This window comes from Dreissena polymorpha, chromosome 2 (genome assembly GCF_020536995.1).
Source record: "Dreissena polymorpha isolate Duluth1 chromosome 2, UMN_Dpol_1.0, whole genome shotgun sequence".
Classification (NCBI taxonomy): Eukaryota; Metazoa; Mollusca; class Bivalvia; order Myida; family Dreissenidae; genus Dreissena; species Dreissena polymorpha.
Window position 1 is genome coordinate 43,819,426 of NC_068356.1, and position 19,103 is coordinate 43,838,528.

The 19,103-nt window shown below is 35.5% G+C and overlaps 1 protein-coding gene across 13 annotated transcripts in view; it reads right to left on the reverse strand.

Annotated features, from left to right (window-relative positions):
* Positions 1 to 5,989: 5,989 nt before the first annotated feature.
* LOC127866823 (uncharacterized) overlaps positions 5,990 to 19,103 on the reverse strand; it is a 59,159-nt gene continuing 46,045 nt past the window's right edge. For all 13 annotated transcript variants that reach the window (XM_052407653.1, XM_052407650.1, XM_052407651.1 and 10 more), the window contains 6 exons: positions 13,687 to 13,822; positions 12,079 to 12,168; positions 11,608 to 11,724; positions 11,154 to 11,237; positions 6,869 to 6,966; positions 5,990 to 6,512 (listed from right to left, as the gene is read on the reverse strand). In XM_052407653.1, the coding sequence (XP_052263613.1) occupies positions 6,474 to 6,512; positions 6,869 to 6,966; positions 11,154 to 11,237; positions 11,608 to 11,724; positions 12,079 to 12,168; positions 13,687 to 13,822 (564 nt within the window). In that variant the 3' untranslated portion in view covers positions 5,990 to 6,473. The remainder of the gene's footprint in view (positions 6,513 to 6,868; positions 6,967 to 11,153; positions 11,238 to 11,607; positions 11,725 to 12,078; positions 12,169 to 13,686; positions 13,823 to 19,103) is intronic.

Sequence of the window (19,103 nt, forward strand, 5' to 3'; positions counted from 1 at the left end):
GATTTGACATGCATGTGTATCTCATGGAGCTGCACGTTTTGAGTGGTGAAAGGTCAAGGTCAAGATCATCCTTCAAGGTCAAAGGTAAAAAAAACAAAATCAAAGGAAGTAACACGCTTTAAAGGGAGATAATTTATTTCTATTTTATATCATTTGGCAGGCACAGATCATTTTCACAAGGGAAGTTATATGTTTTTAAAGGGATACAATAAAATTAAAAATTATTCAAAGCGGCGCAGTTGGAGGGATTGTATTTCTGACAAACACATCTCTTGGTTTTATGTATATGTTATAAGGTCCTATAATAAAGAGTAAACATTTAGTTGAGTCTTATATTTAATGCGAAAAAATAATAAATAATAGACCTATGTATTGTTGGGCCACTCTGCTGGGCTGGTTTGGTCAGTTTCCTTATTGTTGGTGTTTTGTAACCGTAAGTTAAAGTAGCGAATTCAAAAAAATACAATTTCTTTCTCACCGTTATCTACACAAGCAAAAGGTTGCAAAGTTTATCCCCTCCCACCCAACCCATGTATTTCGTTATTTCAAAGTATCTGTTCTGTCACACGTTAATGTGTCCGTTATATAGTTAAAAATTGACGTTAATGTGTCCGGTATATAGTTAAAAATTGGTTAAACTTAGTGTAAATAAGTTAATATTTTCAATGCAAGCTTGTCATTAAAGGGGCCTTTTGACAGATTTTGGCATGTTTTGAATTTCATCATTAAATGCTTTATATTGATAAATGTAAAGATTAGATCTAAGTAGGGCTCGAACCAGTGACCCCCGGAGTCCTGGAGTAAAAACCAATAAGACCGCTCGGCCATCCTGCCAAGTATGTAAAAGAGACGTATTTTATACTTATATACCGGTAAGCAATCTTCGTAGTTTAACAAAATTAAACGACAACAACAGAACTCTCCAAATTATTCAATCGTTTCGCGTTGCAACGCTTTATAATTTTCAGGTTTTTAAATCGTCAAAAGATGCATATAATGTCAATATAAGACCATTGTAAATGTTCAGTATTACTGTTTCCTCACAAATATCATAATTAAAACGAAAATTTGCGAATCTGACACAACTTTTTTCAATTTTGTCAATTTACCAAAACGTGAAAAGATCCCTTTAATTAAACATGACTGTTAATAAGGTTAGCTCTGCATGCTACCATTGTCGATTGTATTAATTAAAATTATAACATTATACTAACGTACATTTATTGCTCCGATTTTTCTTATTGTATTTTATGATTGTGCTGTTTTTCGTTTTCGTATATTAGTATGATTATTCAAACAAATAGAGATGGTGAAAACGCATAAATAGATTATCTTATCTAGTTGCAACAATGAAACTCTCAGCTTTATGGGTTGCTGAGAGTTGCAATGCGCTCTCTCTTGTCCATGGGTGCAAAATGTTATCAACAATGCAAGGGTTAAGGAACACTGAAACTGCAAGAACTTAATAAAGTTTACCTATCTTAACCACAAACTCATCCAAATGGTACCATTAAAGCAAGAATAATTGCTTTTTATTGACTTAGTTGTTCTTTCGTACGCTGTATCCGCCATATTGGAAAATTGACCCAATATTGGTTAGGTCGCAGTACACCAATATTTTGCACGTCGGGTTATGTGATGGAGCCTATTAAAGTCTATAACGAAATGGTATTCGATACAGAATACACTGTTTCAAATTTAAACATAAAAATGTCAGCGAGAAAAGTGTGTTGAAACATCGTCGTGTTTTTATAGGGTGAATGCAAAGGATAACATCCGTAGGTTGCCATTTAGGTAAATTTAACATCTTAATGAAGTTTATTCATTCTTTTCTTCAAGTTGTCTCGAACGACGCCTGTTTAGTGTAGCGCACGGATTCCATGCGCTGAACTGCACCCTTGTTTATGAAGGGGTGCATATGGACTCCCAGAGCCGCCATAGCAAAAATTATTAAAGGCTCTGGGAGTCCGTTTATATGGACTACTTCTTATCCGCATATGCATGCATGTTTTAGATTTGGAATTTAATTCCGGAAAGATTGCTGATTACGCAAAATACAAAGGCAAGAAGTGTTTCAAATTTGGCAGTGAATCAGATTTCACTGAAGGACAAATCCGTGATGCTTTACCACATGTCGTAGCATTACGTATTAACAAACGCCGTGCACGGATAAATTTGTGTAATCAAATACAAGTTCAAAACCTGAACAACAACCGGTTTGCTAGAGAAGGTGATTCTGGTGGCCCTGTGTTCGTTTACGATGAGGATAAGGATATAGCTTGTATCGGACTAATTGAAGGTGGTGTGTCTGGAGCAGGTGTAACAATCGTAACGCCGATAACAGTAATTTTGAAGGAAATCGATGCATCACTGTCTAAACTGAGGTCATTTACCACCATGCCACCATGAAAGTGACACAGTTATGATGCATAGATAATTATGTCTAATTACTGAACAATTAAGTGCAAATGGAAAATACTACACTAATATTATACATTTATTTTAAATAGTATTATAGTAATTTGTTGGTGGTTACGCACGTGCCATATATTTTTGCGCGATGTCAGCAAATCTTACTCCAGTTTCACATTTGTATTGAATGGCAAATTCATATTGACTTTCAAATTCTCCAACATGATAAGCAACGTAACAAGTCTACTGAATTTTCACTGTGAAAGTCATGCTGTTGTTATCTAATCCGCTCCAAACGTGATGTAATTGTTCGCATAAATTCCATACAATGTTAAAGTCAAATTGCCATATTGATTGACAAGTTATGTCCTTCAATTTATTTTGAATTAATATTTTTAGCAGTCTCAGAGCAAATGTAAAGATAAAAGGATGTAAGGATATAATGTTACGCTAAGTTTCATATTTGAACTTGTTTTTCTTTGAACTGCAAAGAAATGTCCCTTGATTTATGAAAACAGTTTCCACTCAAAATTTAGCCATAAATATAAGTATATATTTCATAATGCCCCCCCCCCCCCCCAGAGGAAGAGGGGGTATATTATTTCAATGATTTGTTGGATGTCGGTCGGTCTGTTTTTCGGTCAGTCATTCCATAGACGAGTTCGTTTCCGATCAAAAACTCTTCAACGGATTAATCGATTGGCTTGATACTTCACATGTGCATAGGCCTTGGGCAGTGGATGACCTCTAATAAAATTGGGGTCACTAGGGCAAAGATCAAGGTCATCGACACTATAAGTGTGAACATCGCTACCGATCAATAACTCATTCAAGAATTGACCGATTGGCTTGATAAGTAAAACGTGCATTGGCCTTGGACAGTAGATTACCCTTACTGAAATTGGAGTCACTAGGTCAAAAAGCAAGGCCACTGTCACAATAAGTTTGAACATTGTTTCTGATCAATAACTTTTCAACGAAATAACCGATTGGCTGGATACTTCACATGTGCATTGGTCTTGGACATCAGATGACCCTATTGAAATTGGGGTCATCAGGTCACAAGTATAGATCACTGTCAAAATAAGTGTGAAAATCGTTTCCGATCAATAACTCAACGAATTGACCGATTGGCTTGATACTCCACATGTGCACAGACATAGGAAAGTAGATGACATCTATTGAAATTGGGATCACAAGGTCAAAGGTCAAGGTCACTGTCGCAATAAGTGTAAAATCGTTTCCGATAAATAACTCGTCAGCGAATCAACCGATTGGGTTGATACTTCACATGTGCATTTGCATTGGAAAGAAGATGGCCCCTATATAAATTGGAATCACAAGTTCAAAGGTTAAGGTCACAGCGGCATTAAGTATTAAATTGAGGGATGGGTGTCAAGGCACTGTTTTGGGTGCATCTGTCTCCGACCGCGGAGCTCTTGTTTCTTTATTTTTTTAAATCTAGGAAGTGAATAACAAGTTTTTCAAATTGTAGATGTTTTTTATCTAAACGTATTAGGTTGGATTATGTTTGATAATTATTTGGTGTTGCCCTAAGCGAACCCGATGGCGGACAAATCGATATAACAGTAACAATGGATTTTAAATGTAACAGCTTTTTCCCTACCTCAAAAGTCAAGCTTACACTTAAATTTTCAATATAAATGTTGCCATAAAACAGCTTTTCTAAACTACAATCTGAGCATTCATCATCGAATTAAATATAATAAATAACCACCGAGGTCCACCATTTGCCATTGGGTAAGGTTAAGTTCACACTTAAGACAAATCGTCAAACATGTATGTGGTTGAACTTGTAAAAGAATTACAAGGTTTATAGACAATCGACATGATATTTCGCCGACATGCATCATTTTTGTGATATTTACGGTTGCTAACATTTACAGTTAGAGGTCAATAATAATGTTGAATTTCTTAGGTATGTATGAATCATCAAACTTAACCAAAAAGGCAAACTGCTCCTTATTATTATTATCATTATTATTATTATTGTTATTATTATTTTCATTATTATTATTATTGCAGATTGAAATGTGTTTAATAAATGAATAGTATAAATAAATCTTGAAAAACTTGTACAATTAAACAAGGAAAATGTAAAGATAATGCACTACTTTTCATTTTTGAACGGAGGTCAAATGTCAGATCATTAAAGTGTGTTTAAACATCAATTTGACGCTCATGCACAAGGTTTTTTCACCATAGGTCATATGTCTGTTAAATGCAAAAACAATAACAAATCGTAATTCTGCTGTTTCAAAAACAATTACGTTTCATTTTATCATATTTTTTATTTGTTTCATGTTATATCAAATGTTCTGTTGTAAAACTTCTGAATAAAAACAAGAATTTACTCGCATCATAGAGTTACTGGAGTGTTATTGTTTGCTATATTATTATTTTTATTTACAATTCATACGATGCAGATCTATGTTTAAGCATAATTTGAAAGAGGTTTCTTTGTTTAAATATTTATTAATGTATAATGTTTACTTTGTATAATATCCACATTGTCTATTGAATTCACAAATATAATTATCTTTGATGTGTGTCTGACTGGTAATATATAAAGTTGTTCATAATTAGATTATTTATCCGAGCGTGTATGCATACATTATGATTTATTATATAAATTATACGAACAATTGTTTTCTATGTTTGTTTTATATGCATTGTCATTAAAGTAAATAAATATTGTAGTATCATAATGTTTTTATGCTCTCGGATCGATAGATCGGGGGTATATTGTTTTTGGCCTGTCTGTCATTCTGTCCCAAAACTTTAAGGTTACAGTAAAGTTTTGCAATAACTTTTGAAATATTGAACATAGCAACTTGATATTTGGCATGCATGTGTATCTCATGGAGCTGCACATTTTGAGTGGTGAAAAGTCAAGGTCATCCATCAAGGTCAAAGGTCAAAAAATGTAAACTTTAATATATATTAAAGTTTTGAAATAACTTTTGAAATATTGAACATAGCAACTTGATATTTGGCATGCATGTGTATCTCATGAAGCTGCACATTTTGAGTGGTGGAAGGTCAAGGTCATCCTTCAAGGTCAAAGGTTGAAAATTTTAAACTTTAATATAGTAAAGTTTTGCAATAACTTTTGAAATATTGAACATAGCAACTTGATATTTGGCATGCATGTGTATCTCATGGAGCTGCACATTTTGAGTGGTGAAAGGTCATGGTCATCCTTCAAGGTCAAAGGTAAAAATAAAGCGGTGCATTAGGGGCCATTGTGTTTCTGACAAACACATCTCTTGTTTTTGCTTGCAACATAGACCGATGTGCATGTTCGCCCACATGTATGCACGCATAAGAACACATGCAGACACACGCACGCACACACACACACACAGACACACACACATACAATGACAGACAGGCCAAAAACAATATACCCCCCATCATTCAATCCGGAGGTATAAAAATCATGGTTGCTAGGATGTCCGCCTAGAATGGTCATGTTCGTAAGGAAGAACATGATATCTAAATGTTTTTGCCCTTATTTTTTGTAAAAAATTATAATGTTCAATAAAATGTCTCAAAGTGTTGAAAATGTTTTTATTCAGTCAAAAGTCAATTTAACACTTAAGTGGCTGAGAAGAACTTGTGGTTTAATAAACAGGAAAAGAGGCTATACCCTTTCATAAAAGTACAATGTAAACATCATTCTGTATGAATTCTCTGATCAAAAGTGGTATTTGTGGTTAACTGAGGTGATACATTTTCAAGAATAAACAATTTCATTATACATGTTTGGGAGAATTTGTGAATTTCATCCAGTATTATCATAGTACCAGGTTTGGGTAAAAAATCCAATAACATTTTTTTTAAAGTTCATAACCCCTTGTTGCCCAAAAAATCATGAACAATATAATTTTTCAGAGTAATATATAAAAGCAAACAGAAAATGCTTTTTTAAACCCTTAATATTATTTCTGCACTCATTTGTCAATAACTCATATTTAAAAAAATATTTTGTTCATGCCAGCATAATCTCAGACATTTTGTCCTCCTCCAATATTGTGTCAGTCGACATCAAACGTGTCCAATCGTGGCAGTTTAGCCTGAAATATTTTGTTGATATTATATAAAAAAAAGTGCCCTGCACGTTTTTCATTAATCTACTAATACAATAAAACATATATCAAATCATGCTGTTTATAAATATTCAACAAAAAGCGAACGTAACTGACTTAAATAAGAAGTCTGCTTCCATTTTTCAAAAAGTTATTAATTGTGTGCATCATCCTCATTTTGATTTGCATAAGTGGCTTGGAGGCAGCATGATTTTTGCTGAAACCTTCCTGTTATGTCATATGATTAATCCCCTAAGCTAGGTATTACTGCATATGCACTTCCCAAGTCTTTGGATGCACCAAACAAACCCCCTTAATCATACATTTCGTTTCATTTCTCATACCTGCTCAACAGCATCGCTTTCGTTCCCTGCATCATGGATTCGTTTCTTCAACAACATCAAGGTAGATGGATTGCAAGGCTGATCAACTTTGAACGTATCTACAACACACAGGGGTGTCAATTGGCCCAAATTTGAAATCCGGAAAATTAAGCAGTAGGATAAAGGGAAGAGAGGGCCCAACCCCCCGAGCCCTAGCTTATTGTTCTTTTTTTATAGTCTTTCTAGGTGCAATTTCTGGTGAGTACAATGCGAAATATTATAAGCCAAACCATCCGTAACACCGCAGGTGTATTTGTCATTCTAAACAAATGATATTAAGAACTTCGAAATGTAATAAACAAACCAGCGTATCCGAAAACGACTGTCCGAAAACATGTCGCGATACATCATTTGCAAATGAAATTAAATATGCATATCGTTTGACTGCAGAAAATGAAAACCAGTAACCAGTAACCTAGCAAATACGCAGTCAATATATAATTTGATTAACATATTGTTTTAAAATATGATATTGCAGTGCTTTACTTTGCCAGTGCCTGCTCATGTCAGTGCCAGCCGCTTACCAATCAGAAATCAATAAATAAAATCGGTACCAAGCGCAAATGTCCGGAATGCCGACGATGCTATAACAATATTCGTTCTGAAATGATCCCGCACTAAAAGAATTTTGTCCCTAACCCCACCCGCCTTAAACAAACTCATCGGATTTACATTCACCTCAAAATCAACCCTGGACGGCTCAAATCCGGATTTCCGGAATAATCCGGAAAATTGACACCCCTGAACACATAACCAAGTTCAACACATAAGCAAATATTGACTGCATACATGCATATTTAGCTTGTGCGTCGACAATACTACATTGAATTCGTATAGTTGTCTTAAATACAATTCCAGATAATATACACTAAAAGAAGATTAAGATTTATGAAAAGCTCATTTGGCTGATTTTAATACATGTGTCTTTTGCCATAAGATATTGACAACATCGTCATCAATTCACATTTTACAATTCCCAATTTAGCATTGATTATTTTATGGGTTGTTTCTTGTTGGATTAAACACGTAATTAGTAAATAGGACATGAAAGTCCCATTTAAGAAGCCTAGTCTGATGTGAAACATAAGTCATACACATTATTCAGTCTAAACATCACGTTTTTTTCGGATCATTTTTAAGTTAAGGAATACATTGTAGTACTAAATACCAAACTGCAAGGCTTGATCCTCATTGGCTGATTGGTCATCAGTAAGCGATATGGTTTCTGAATCCTTAACATCGTCTTGATATGAGGATTATTAATGCTAATTTATTTCTAAATACTATCATACACAATTAAGTAACTTCCATAATGCAATAATGCAATGATAGTATTGAACTTAAGCAATATGTAGAATACGCACAACTTTTCAAAGCCCACCGTGATCTTGACCTTAGACATGGCTTTTTCAAGCGAAATGTTGTACTGTTATGATTAATTGAAACAAATGATTTTGAAACTCAATGAAGTACAAGATAAATATGGGGCATACACGAGCATGTCCCGGCATGTCCTTCTACTTTATCCATATAAGGAAATTTGCACAAATGTCCAAAGTCTATTGCATCATCGAAATTAAAGCTAGCAACCAGGTTATTTCATGTGATAAGTCATTATTGTCTTGATGTGGTGAGCATTTGTATCATTTCATTTCGAAATCCCTTCTTGCACGACAAAATTACAAGCTGTGTTCCCCCCTCCCCCCTCACATACAGGGTACACATTGTATGCCCTTCCGCGCTTTTTCCACTCGGACCGAAATAAATCCACAAATACCCGTTTCTTCCTTTTAACTATTTTTAAATATATTTTAAGAAATATTGTATAAACAACAGGGCCAAGATGGCCCTAGTTCGCTCACCTTTTTTTACAAGGCCTTGCTCATTGCTTAGTTGAAAATTCAGTACTCTTCAGAGCATATTAGATTGGTTCTCTGCTGTTTACTTTTGCAGTGTGAACATATGATTAATTCTGATTGAGTACTGTCCATTTGCATGTTTTTTTTTGCATGCAAACATTTGCAAGTAATTCTAATTCTACATGTGTTTACAAGGGTTTTGTAAGATTTGGACCTCGTGACCAAGATTTTGACCCCACATGACCCAATGTCAAACTTTGCCTAGATATCATCAAGAAAAACATCCTGCTCAAGCATCATCATTATTGGACCAAAACTATGGCCTCTAGTCTGTTTACAAGGTTTTTGTAAGATTAGACCACATGACCTAGATTTTGTCCCCACATTACCAAATGACAAACGTTGACCTAGATATTGTCCAGACAAACATCCTGTTCAAGTTTCATCAGTATTGAACCAAAACTCTGGCGTATGGAGTGTTTATGAGGTTTTTGTAAGATTTGATCTGGTGACCTATATTTTGATCCCTCATGACCAAACATCAAACTTTGCTTACAGAAATAAATATTATGACCAAGATTCATAAAATCTGCAACAAAATTGTGACCTCTAGTGTTTACAAGGATTTTATATAATTTTGACAATATAAGGGCAACAATTCTGGCATTTATATTGCAATTTTGCTCATTATCAAACTTGACTGAGATCTTGTGGCCATAAAGCTTCTCAGCAACTTTAATAAAGAATGCTTGAGAAATGAGAATGCTAGAGTGTTTACAAACCAAATGTGCACGGACGGACTACGGACAAAGACAGATCCTAAAACCTCACCTGATTGCTCAGGTGAGGTTTTAGGATCTGTCTTTTTCCGTCGTCCGTGTTTTTTTCACTGATCTGAGCCATCTTCCAACTTGTCCAAGATATCAATAAAACCAATGTCTTGACTAAGTTTAACTTTGACTAAGACCAAGTTTAATGATGATTAGGCAAACAAGAGCTGTCTCCATGGGAAGACATAATTATGCCCCCGAAAAACGCTTTTTTTAAACCTAAACGCAGATTTTAAAACCTAAAAGCGGACCCTAAGTTCAAGGTCAAAGGGGTCAAAATTTGTGCGTATGGAAAGGCCTTGTCCATATACACATGCATACCAAATATGTAGGTTACATCTGAAGCGACATAGAAGTAATGAGCATTTTTCGAAACCTAAACGCAAAAGTGTGACGGACAGACCAACAGACAGACAGACCGACAGTGCGATCACTATATGCCCTCCTTCAGAGGCATAAAAATGTGACTTCTAGAGTGTTCACAAGGTTTCTCTATAGTCATATAAGGAAAACTGCCCAACCCCCCCTGGCCGCCATGTTTTTAGACCGATCGGGACCATTTTCGAACTCATCTGAGACATAAATAAAACCAATGTTTTCACCAAGTTTTATGATGATTGGGCTAAAGATGCGACTTCTAGAGTGCTAACAAGCTTATTTTACTATATAAATATAAGGAAAATGCGCCCCCCCCCCCTAGAAGCCATGTTTTTCAACGGACCGGAACCATTTTCAAACTCAACTCTCTTATCTAGAAAACAAATGTTCTGACCAAATATCATTGTGACTTCTAGAGTGTTCACAAGGTTTCTCTATAGCCAAATAAGGAAAACTGCCACGCCCACCGGCGGCCATGTTTTTCAACGGACCGGAACCACTTTTGAACTCAACCAACATATCATTAAGACAAATTTTTTGACAAAGTAACATGAAGATTGGGCATGAAATGTGACTTCTACAGTGTTGACAAGGTTTTTCTTTTTTTTGACCTAGTTTTTGACCCGGCATGACCCAGTTTTGATTTCGACCGAGGTATCATTATAACAAAGCTTCTGACCAAGTTTCATGAAGATTGGACAAGAAATATGGCCTCTAGAGTGTTAACAAGGTTCCTCTATAGCCAAATAAGGAAAACTGCCCTGTTTTTCAATGGACCGGATACACTTTTGAACTCAACCAACAAGACAAACATTTTGACAAAGTAACATGAAGATTGGGCATGAAATGTGACTTCTACAGTGTTTACAAGGTTTTTCTTTTTTTTGACCTAGTGACCTAATTTTTGCACCGGCATGACCCAGTTTCGAAGTCGACCGAGATATCATTGGGATAAAGCTTGTGACCGAGTTTCATGAAGATTGGACAAGAAATGTGGCCTCTAGAGTGTTTACGAACATATGTGGACGGACGGACGACGGACAAAGACCGATCACAAAAGCTCACCTGAGCAATCAGGTGAGCTAAAAAATCTTCTAAGTACTCGGTTGCAGCTAAAATTTCTTTGAGTTACTAGGGAAAAGACCTTGGAAGTGTGCTGGATGCCAGTGCAATGTTTACCTTTCACAAATCTTGGAACAGGAACAGTTGCTGACTTTTTTATCTTCATCGATACTTTGCTTCTTTCTCTGAAAGCCTCATTACCTGTAAATAGTTTAAGCCCTATTATCAAACATGCTGAACATGCCACCAGGGCGGTTTATTGGATCTACAGTTAAATAACTCTTGCACCTATTTAACCAAAAGTCCACTAAGTTTCCTGGCAATGCAGTAATCAACATAAGTGAAAGAATAGTAAAAACATCAATGAAATTAAGTGTTGGTAGCAAAAAGTAATCTCATATCAGGTCTTGTCAGTTTTAAGTAAAATCTTGTAGATCATCAATTAATTAGAAAATAGAAGTATTTATCCATCGTAAAATCTTGTAGATCATCAATTAATTAGAAAATAGAAGTATTTATACATCATTTAAAAGACTTGACTGACAAGCTAGTGCAAAAACTCAATTCTCACCACTGTTGTTAGGGTTCACTTCATGGGTCTTATGCATAGATGTTTGGTCGCTGGTTGTACTAGATGGAGGAGATTTCGTCTCTGCATATGGGAAACCACCACTAACAAATTGCCTTCCTAAATATTGAGAAATAAAGTTGAAAGTATGACAGCTCTTATTCACATTCCTGACACAAGTTCGATGAGTGGATAGCAAAGAAGGAAGCTGTAATGGGACACATCCTTATAGAAGTTCCTTATCAACTTCTAATTACACAAACAAATATTAAAATGTCTTCATTGAACACTTTAATGCATTCTTAACGTCGTATTTTCAAGGTTTTATTTATATATTTACTTTTATTATTTTCTTTCATAGACAGTTATATTATATTTTGGAATTGCCTGCATTAAACAAGACAAAAAAACATGACAAATTATAACTTAAAAAGATGTTCATCCATAATACGAATTTACAATTGAATGTTGTACCCGGAATGTTAGTATTGTCAGAAGTGATTGGCTCAATCTTGATATTACTCTTGCTGTCTAGCCGTGTACCGTGTCCCGCATCATCATTGTCTGAAAGAAGCAATTCGTTGAATTGATATCCCCTGCCAATATGCTTCTGGACACAAAAGTGTTATATTTGACACTCAGCTAAAAAAGCATTCTTTTAAGATACAAAGGGCCATAACTCCATTATTAACAGATGGTGTACAATGCCATTTGGCATGCATCATCCTCTTATCCATTTATATACTCATACCAAGTTTCAATGAAACCCACCAAAGCACTTCCAAGATATGGCTCCAGACACAAAAGTGCCGGACGGACGGCAAGACGGACAGACGGACAACGCCAAAACAATATCCCTCCGCCTATGGCGGTTTGATAACAAAACTAATTTCACAATGGAAACATAACACAAGTTTAACATTATTAATTCTTGTTACAGGATGTGGCTCTTATTTTGTATTGGTGGTTTGTTACAGTAAAAAGTTATGAAATGAACTAACCATGAGTTTAGATATTGATCTAAATGTTTGAGTGACAATCATGAGTTCCATGATGTAGGGAAAGATGTATAACATCAATTATGTACATAATTATAAAATATTTTGCGTTTTAATAACAATTAAACATAAATTTTAAAAAATGATTGATACATTCTATGGGAATGAAACAGTATAGTTTTGTAAGTTTAATAAAAACATGTTTGACCTGTAATGACCCAATCTGAAATCACAAGTGTTCACCAGCTCTTTCTGCAATATGACCTTGTGACCTATTCTTTCACTGCACATGACCTAGTTTCAAATTCAGCTAAGATATGATTGGGATAACTATTCTGACAAAGTTCAACAAAAAAACAGGAACAATAATTTGAACCTGGCGTGTTGCCCACATGACCTAATAACCTTGTTTGGACTGCTTTGGAGTGCTCACAATGAAATTGTGATATAACTTGTATGAGCTATAAAGAGCCCAATTTTGGCGTGTGACATCTCATATTGTTCTGATCCTAGGAGATATGCCTTACTGTTACAATATCCCATGAAAACTAAATAAAGAAAAAAACAACTTAGATTGATGAAGGTCAGATGGAAGGACTGACAAACCCAAAAATTAAGCAAATACTAGTTAAACTTAATTATCATTATCATTTTAATGAAACCTTAAGAATTGTTTATCGACATTTGATAACCACTTTCAACTTCATTTGATTTTTTTTAAGGACTGTACACACTGCAATAATAAACTATCTCAAAATGGTTATATAAAAAACAAGAGCTGTCACCATAGAATGACAAATGCCCCCTATAAACGCTTTGATAGAAGTTATGAGCATTTTACCATGCTAAATCCTTGAAATGCACTAAGAGACCCGGTGACCTAGTTTTTGACCCGGCATGACCCATATTCGAACTTGACCTAGATATTGTCTTGATACAACTTCTGACCAAGTTTGGCAAAGATCGGATGAAAAGTATTTGAAATAGAGAGCGGACACGAAAAGTGTGACAGACAGACGGACAGTGCGAAAACTATAAACCCGCTTTTCTTCGAAAGGGGGCATACAAAGATTTATGGACTCACTGTCAATAAACTTCAAGGCTTGTCTGGCTGTTATTCGTATTCGAGGATCCTGCTCTAGCATCATACATAGCAGATCCTTCATGACAGTGGAACTTTCATCAGGTACCAGCAATTGCATGCAATCGACTGATGCAATCTTGAAAAAGCATAATATAGTTGGTAAGGTAATGCACAGTTTACAGAATACAGCTTTGCCATTGCTCAACCATCGTTCAATATAGTAACAAGATAAGTATTGATGCAAAGCATCAAAGGGCGTCGGGAATTTCAGTGTAAAAGGCACTCAATGAAGTAGCATGGAACGATTTTTTTTCTAGTGTAAATAATATATTGGCCGATTATTTTAAACAAAATAGAAAAAGATACTGGTATAACCATTATCTATGATTTTTGTGTTATAACCCCAAATAACCATTATCTATGATGTTGTGTTATAGCCCCCAAATAACAATTATCTATGATTTTGTGTTGTAACTCCTAAATATTTCATAGTTCATTTTATTTACATTGGTTTCCTTTTTTTTTACTGGCATCCATGTGCAGTTTTCATTAATGGAACAGAACTGTGTAGGTTTAAAAAAATCTGCTTCATCTTGTAAGCGTAATTTCATATTTTTCTCAACTTCAAGGGGAGATGATTCTGAACTTATTCTTATGTTGCTCATTTACGATAGGGATTGAGTACTCATTGATATGAAAACACTGTAAAAGTTTTAATGTGTTTACAATCCCCCCCCCACCCTCTCACCCTCTCACACATATATTTCATGAACATAATAAAAACAAAAAATGGATACAATAAAACAGCATATTATTACTTAAACTAAAATGTCTACATCAAAACAAAAAGTTAACATAGAACACAAATAAAATAATTTGATTCTACTGGGGCTCGAACCTTGGGCCTCTCACATGTGAAGCCAGCGTGTAACCACTACACTACGGAACCACTTGAAAAATCGCCTTCTAACTAAGATATTAATAAGCTATTAATAGTCGTTATAAATGTAAACCCGGAAGTTTAAACGCTGGATTGTAAGCGGGGTTAAAAGTCCATACCAAAGGGTCAATACCACTGGCAAGATACGGGTCAGGCCTGCGGCCTTCTATATGTGGTTCTTAAAAAAACAACCCTGTAGGAGGACTTGATAGTAATGAGACTGGGGTGCTGTGATGGTGCTCCTCATTGATAAGCGGCTGCTTCCTTTATCAAGACTCATTATTACAATTAATAATACGCGTCGCGCTCTATAGCGCCTTTATTAGTAACTAGGTGGTTGCTATGATAGTGGAACAAAGAAGTTTTGTTTCTATACAAAACCAGAAAGTTTCACCGGTTCGCGTATTTGCCCAGTCCCTGTGATCTTTTATTATTGCCCAGTCCCTGTGATCAGTTATTAATTTAAAGAATTAGCTTTGCATTATTGGCAATAAATGTTGTAGTATATGTAATAGGCACAAATGCAGTAATTATTTACATTAATTTACACAAAAAATTACCACTATGCTAGATATTCTGACAACAAAAATATATACATTGATCCGTAAAATAACTTCTCCTTCCATAAGCGAAAAAAAAAGTATTACATACTAGTAGCCGCACTTCAGTGTGACGCCAATAATGAAATGTCAGAAACAGCATCAACAAGAGCTGTCAGAGGACACCGCGCTCGACTATTCCAGTGCTTCATAGTATAACATAAGCCATCTTGGGAGAATTTTTCATATTTATTAAGGTCAAGGTAAAATAGTCATATTCTAAGAGGAAGAGGACCATAATTGAAACATATTGATCGCTTATGTTTTAAAGAATTTGTACTTTATAGATGATTCTGAGTTCAGGTATATTTTCCACAATCTCTTGAACATTTGTAAAGACATAAAACAAACTAATACAATTTTATTTCAAGTTTGATAGCAACAGTTGGGTGGGATGGTTTGACGATCCTTGAAAAATAAAGTAAATAAATATTTGTGGATTTTTTTACCATGTTTCAAAGAAAACAATTCTTTTTTGGGGGGGTGGGGGTGGGGTGGGGGTGGGAGAGAGGGGGGTTACGGGGTATAATGTTTGGGTGTGGTCATTTATTAGATGATCTTTCAAAAATTAAAAAAAAGGAAAAATAAATTATTTTCTAATTTTTTTTTTGTGGGGGGGGGGGGGGATTCTGGGGTGGGGCGTGGGGGATGGTTTGGGTGGAGTCCATTGTGATATGTCAGGTGAGTGTTGTTATGTCAAAGTATGAATCAAATCTGATCATAAATAAAGAAGTTATGGCAATTTAATTAAAACTGCATTAATTTGACCTTGACAGTCAAGGTCATTCAAAGGTCAAATTCAACTTTCCAGGTACAGTACCCTCATGATAGTAAGAAAGAATTTGAAATTTGAAAGCAATAGCCTTGTTACTTAAGAAGTAAATGGGATCCTTGATACTTAAGAAGTAAATGGGATCTAAACACAAAATTTAACAAAATATTCAAAGTTACTAAGACAAACAAAAAACCATCGGAGACGAATGATGCTCCCCAAAGTTTTTTTTGGTCACAATATTGCACTACTATATATTCAGATAAAAGGAAACATCTTGAGGGGTATAACTTTGGACAAAATAAAACGATGGATGGTTTAGCAACTTTAAAATTTCTAAGGGCCATAACTCTCTTAATAAATCATCTAACCAGAACCCACAAATAACATGCGCATCTCCTCAAGGTAGTCAAGCTTCCCATAAAGCTTCATTGAATTCCAGTCAGTAGTTGGGGAGAAATAACCCGGACAAGAATTGCACTATAAGTACAGTTTATAGAAAATTTCAAAGGGCCATAACTCTGTGAAAAATCATCTGACCATAACCGGCTGATAATATGCACATCTCCCGTTGGTAGTGAAGCTTCCCATAAAGTTTCATTGAATTCCCGTAATAATTTGCTGAGAAATAGCTCGGAAAAGAATTGCACTATATGTACAATGTAAAATTTCAAGGGGCCATTACTCTGTGAAAAATCATTCGATGAGAACCGGCTGATAATACATGTATGCACATTTCCTCTTGGTAGTGAAGCTTCTTTCCATAAAGTTTCATTGAATTCCAGTCATTAGTTGCTGAGAAATAGCTCAGACAAGAATTGCACTATATTCACAATGGAAAATTTCAAAGGGCCATAAGTATGTGAAAAATCATCCGACCAGAACCGGCTGATAATATGCCCATCTCCTCTTGGTAGTAAAGCTTCCCATAAAGTTTCATTGAATTCCAGTCATTAGTTGCTGAGAAATCGCCCGGACAAGAATTGCACTATATGTACAGTTAATGGAAAATTTCAAAGGGTCATAACTCTGTGTAACAAGAGCACAGTATAACATTGCCTCGCTCGGCTGCGAAAGCTTGTCAGATTTTTTATTTTTTTTAGAGGTCACAGTGACCTTGATCTTTGACCTAGTGACCCAAATTGGTGTGGCGTGTAGAACTCATCAAGGTGCATCTACATATGAAGTTTCAAAGTTTTATGTGGAAGCACTTTTATTTTAGAGGCAATGTTAAGGTTTTTGTTAAAGTTTTATATTAGAGGTCACAGTGACCTTGACCTTTGACCTAGTGACCCAAAAATGGGTGTGGCATGTAGAACTCATCAAGGTGCAACTACATATAAGTTTCAAAGTTGTGGGTGGAAGCACTTTGATTTTAGAGCCTATTTAAAGTTTGATATTAGGGGTCACAGTGACCTTGATCTTTGACCTAGTGACCCAAAAATGGGTGTAGCGTGTAGAACTCATCAAGGTGCATCTACATATGAAGTTTCAAAGTTGTAGGTGGAAGCACTTTGATTTTAGAGCCAATGTTAAGGTTTTAGCACGATGCCTACGGCGGACGAACTGGCTATGACAATAGCTCGGGTTTTCTCCGAAAACGGCCTCGCTAAAAATCATCTGACTAGAACCCGCTGATAATATGCACATGTCCTCTTGGTAGTGAAGCTTCCCATAAAGTTTCATTGAATTCCGGTCATTAGGTGCTGAGAAATTGCCCGGACAAAAATTGCACTATATGTACAGTTAATGGAAAATCTCAAAGGGCCATAACTCTGTGAAAAATCATCCGACCAGAACCGGCTGATAATATGCACATCTCCTGTTGGTAGTGAAGCTTCCAATAAAGTTTAATTGAATTCCGGTCATTAATTGCTGAGAAATAGCCCGGACAAAAAATTTGCACGGACGGACACACGCACGGACATACGAAGCGGCGACTATATGCTCCCCTAAAAAAATTTGGGGGAGCATAAAAAGGGCCATAATTCTGTTAAAATGCCAACCAGAGTTATGCAACTTGCCCTGTACAGTCCCATTACGATAGTTAGAAAGTGTTGCAAGTATGAAAGCAATAGCTTCGATACTTAAGGAATAAAGTGAACCTAAACACAAAACTTAACCAAATTGTCAATTTTCTAAGTATAAAAAGAGTACATAATTCTTACAAAATGCTTGATACAGTTGTCTGCTCTTGTTTATAGATTGTGGTCATGTTGGTAAAAAAGTATGCAAAATATAAAAGCAATATGACAGGGTACATAGAAAATATTTGAGGTGGTACGCAAACTTTAACATAGATTTATCAATAATATGCATATTCTTAGTGAAAAAAGGGCCATAATTCTTACAAAATGCTTGATACAGTTGTCTGCTCTTGTTAATAGGTTGGGGTCATGTTGGCTAAGAAGTATGCAAAATATAAAAGCAATGTGTCAAGGGACATAGAAAATATTTGAGGTGGTACGCAAACTTAAACATTCCAACGCTCAATGGAACGGGAACGCCGGGGTGAGTATGATAGCTCTACTATATATATTTCATATAAAATAGTCAAGCTAAAAATGTAATTCTTGATTTAAAGAAATGCATAAAACATAACATAATATGGTTGAGTTTGAAAAGTTATAAGGCCTTATTATTGGCGTCGCACTGAAGTGTGGCGACTAGTATGTAAGTTTGTTTTTTTCGCTTATGGGAGAGGGCTATTTTACGGATCAATGTATATATTTTTGTTGCCAGAATTTTTTTGTGTATATTAGGTTAAATATGTACTGCATTTGTGCCTATTACATTTACTACAACATTTATTGCCAATAATGCAAAGCTAATTCTTTTAATTAATAACTGATCACAGGGACTGGGCAATAATAAAAGATCACAGGGACTGGGCAAATGCGCAAACCGGTGAAACTTTCTGGTTTTGTATAAAAACCAAACTTCTTTGTTCCACTATCCTAGCAACCACTTAGTTACTAATAAAGGCGCTATAGAGCATGAAGCGCGACCATTATTATTAATTGTAATAATGAGTCTTGATAAAGGAAGCAGCTGCTTATCAATGAGAAGCACCATCACAGCACCCCAGTCTCATTACTATCAAGTC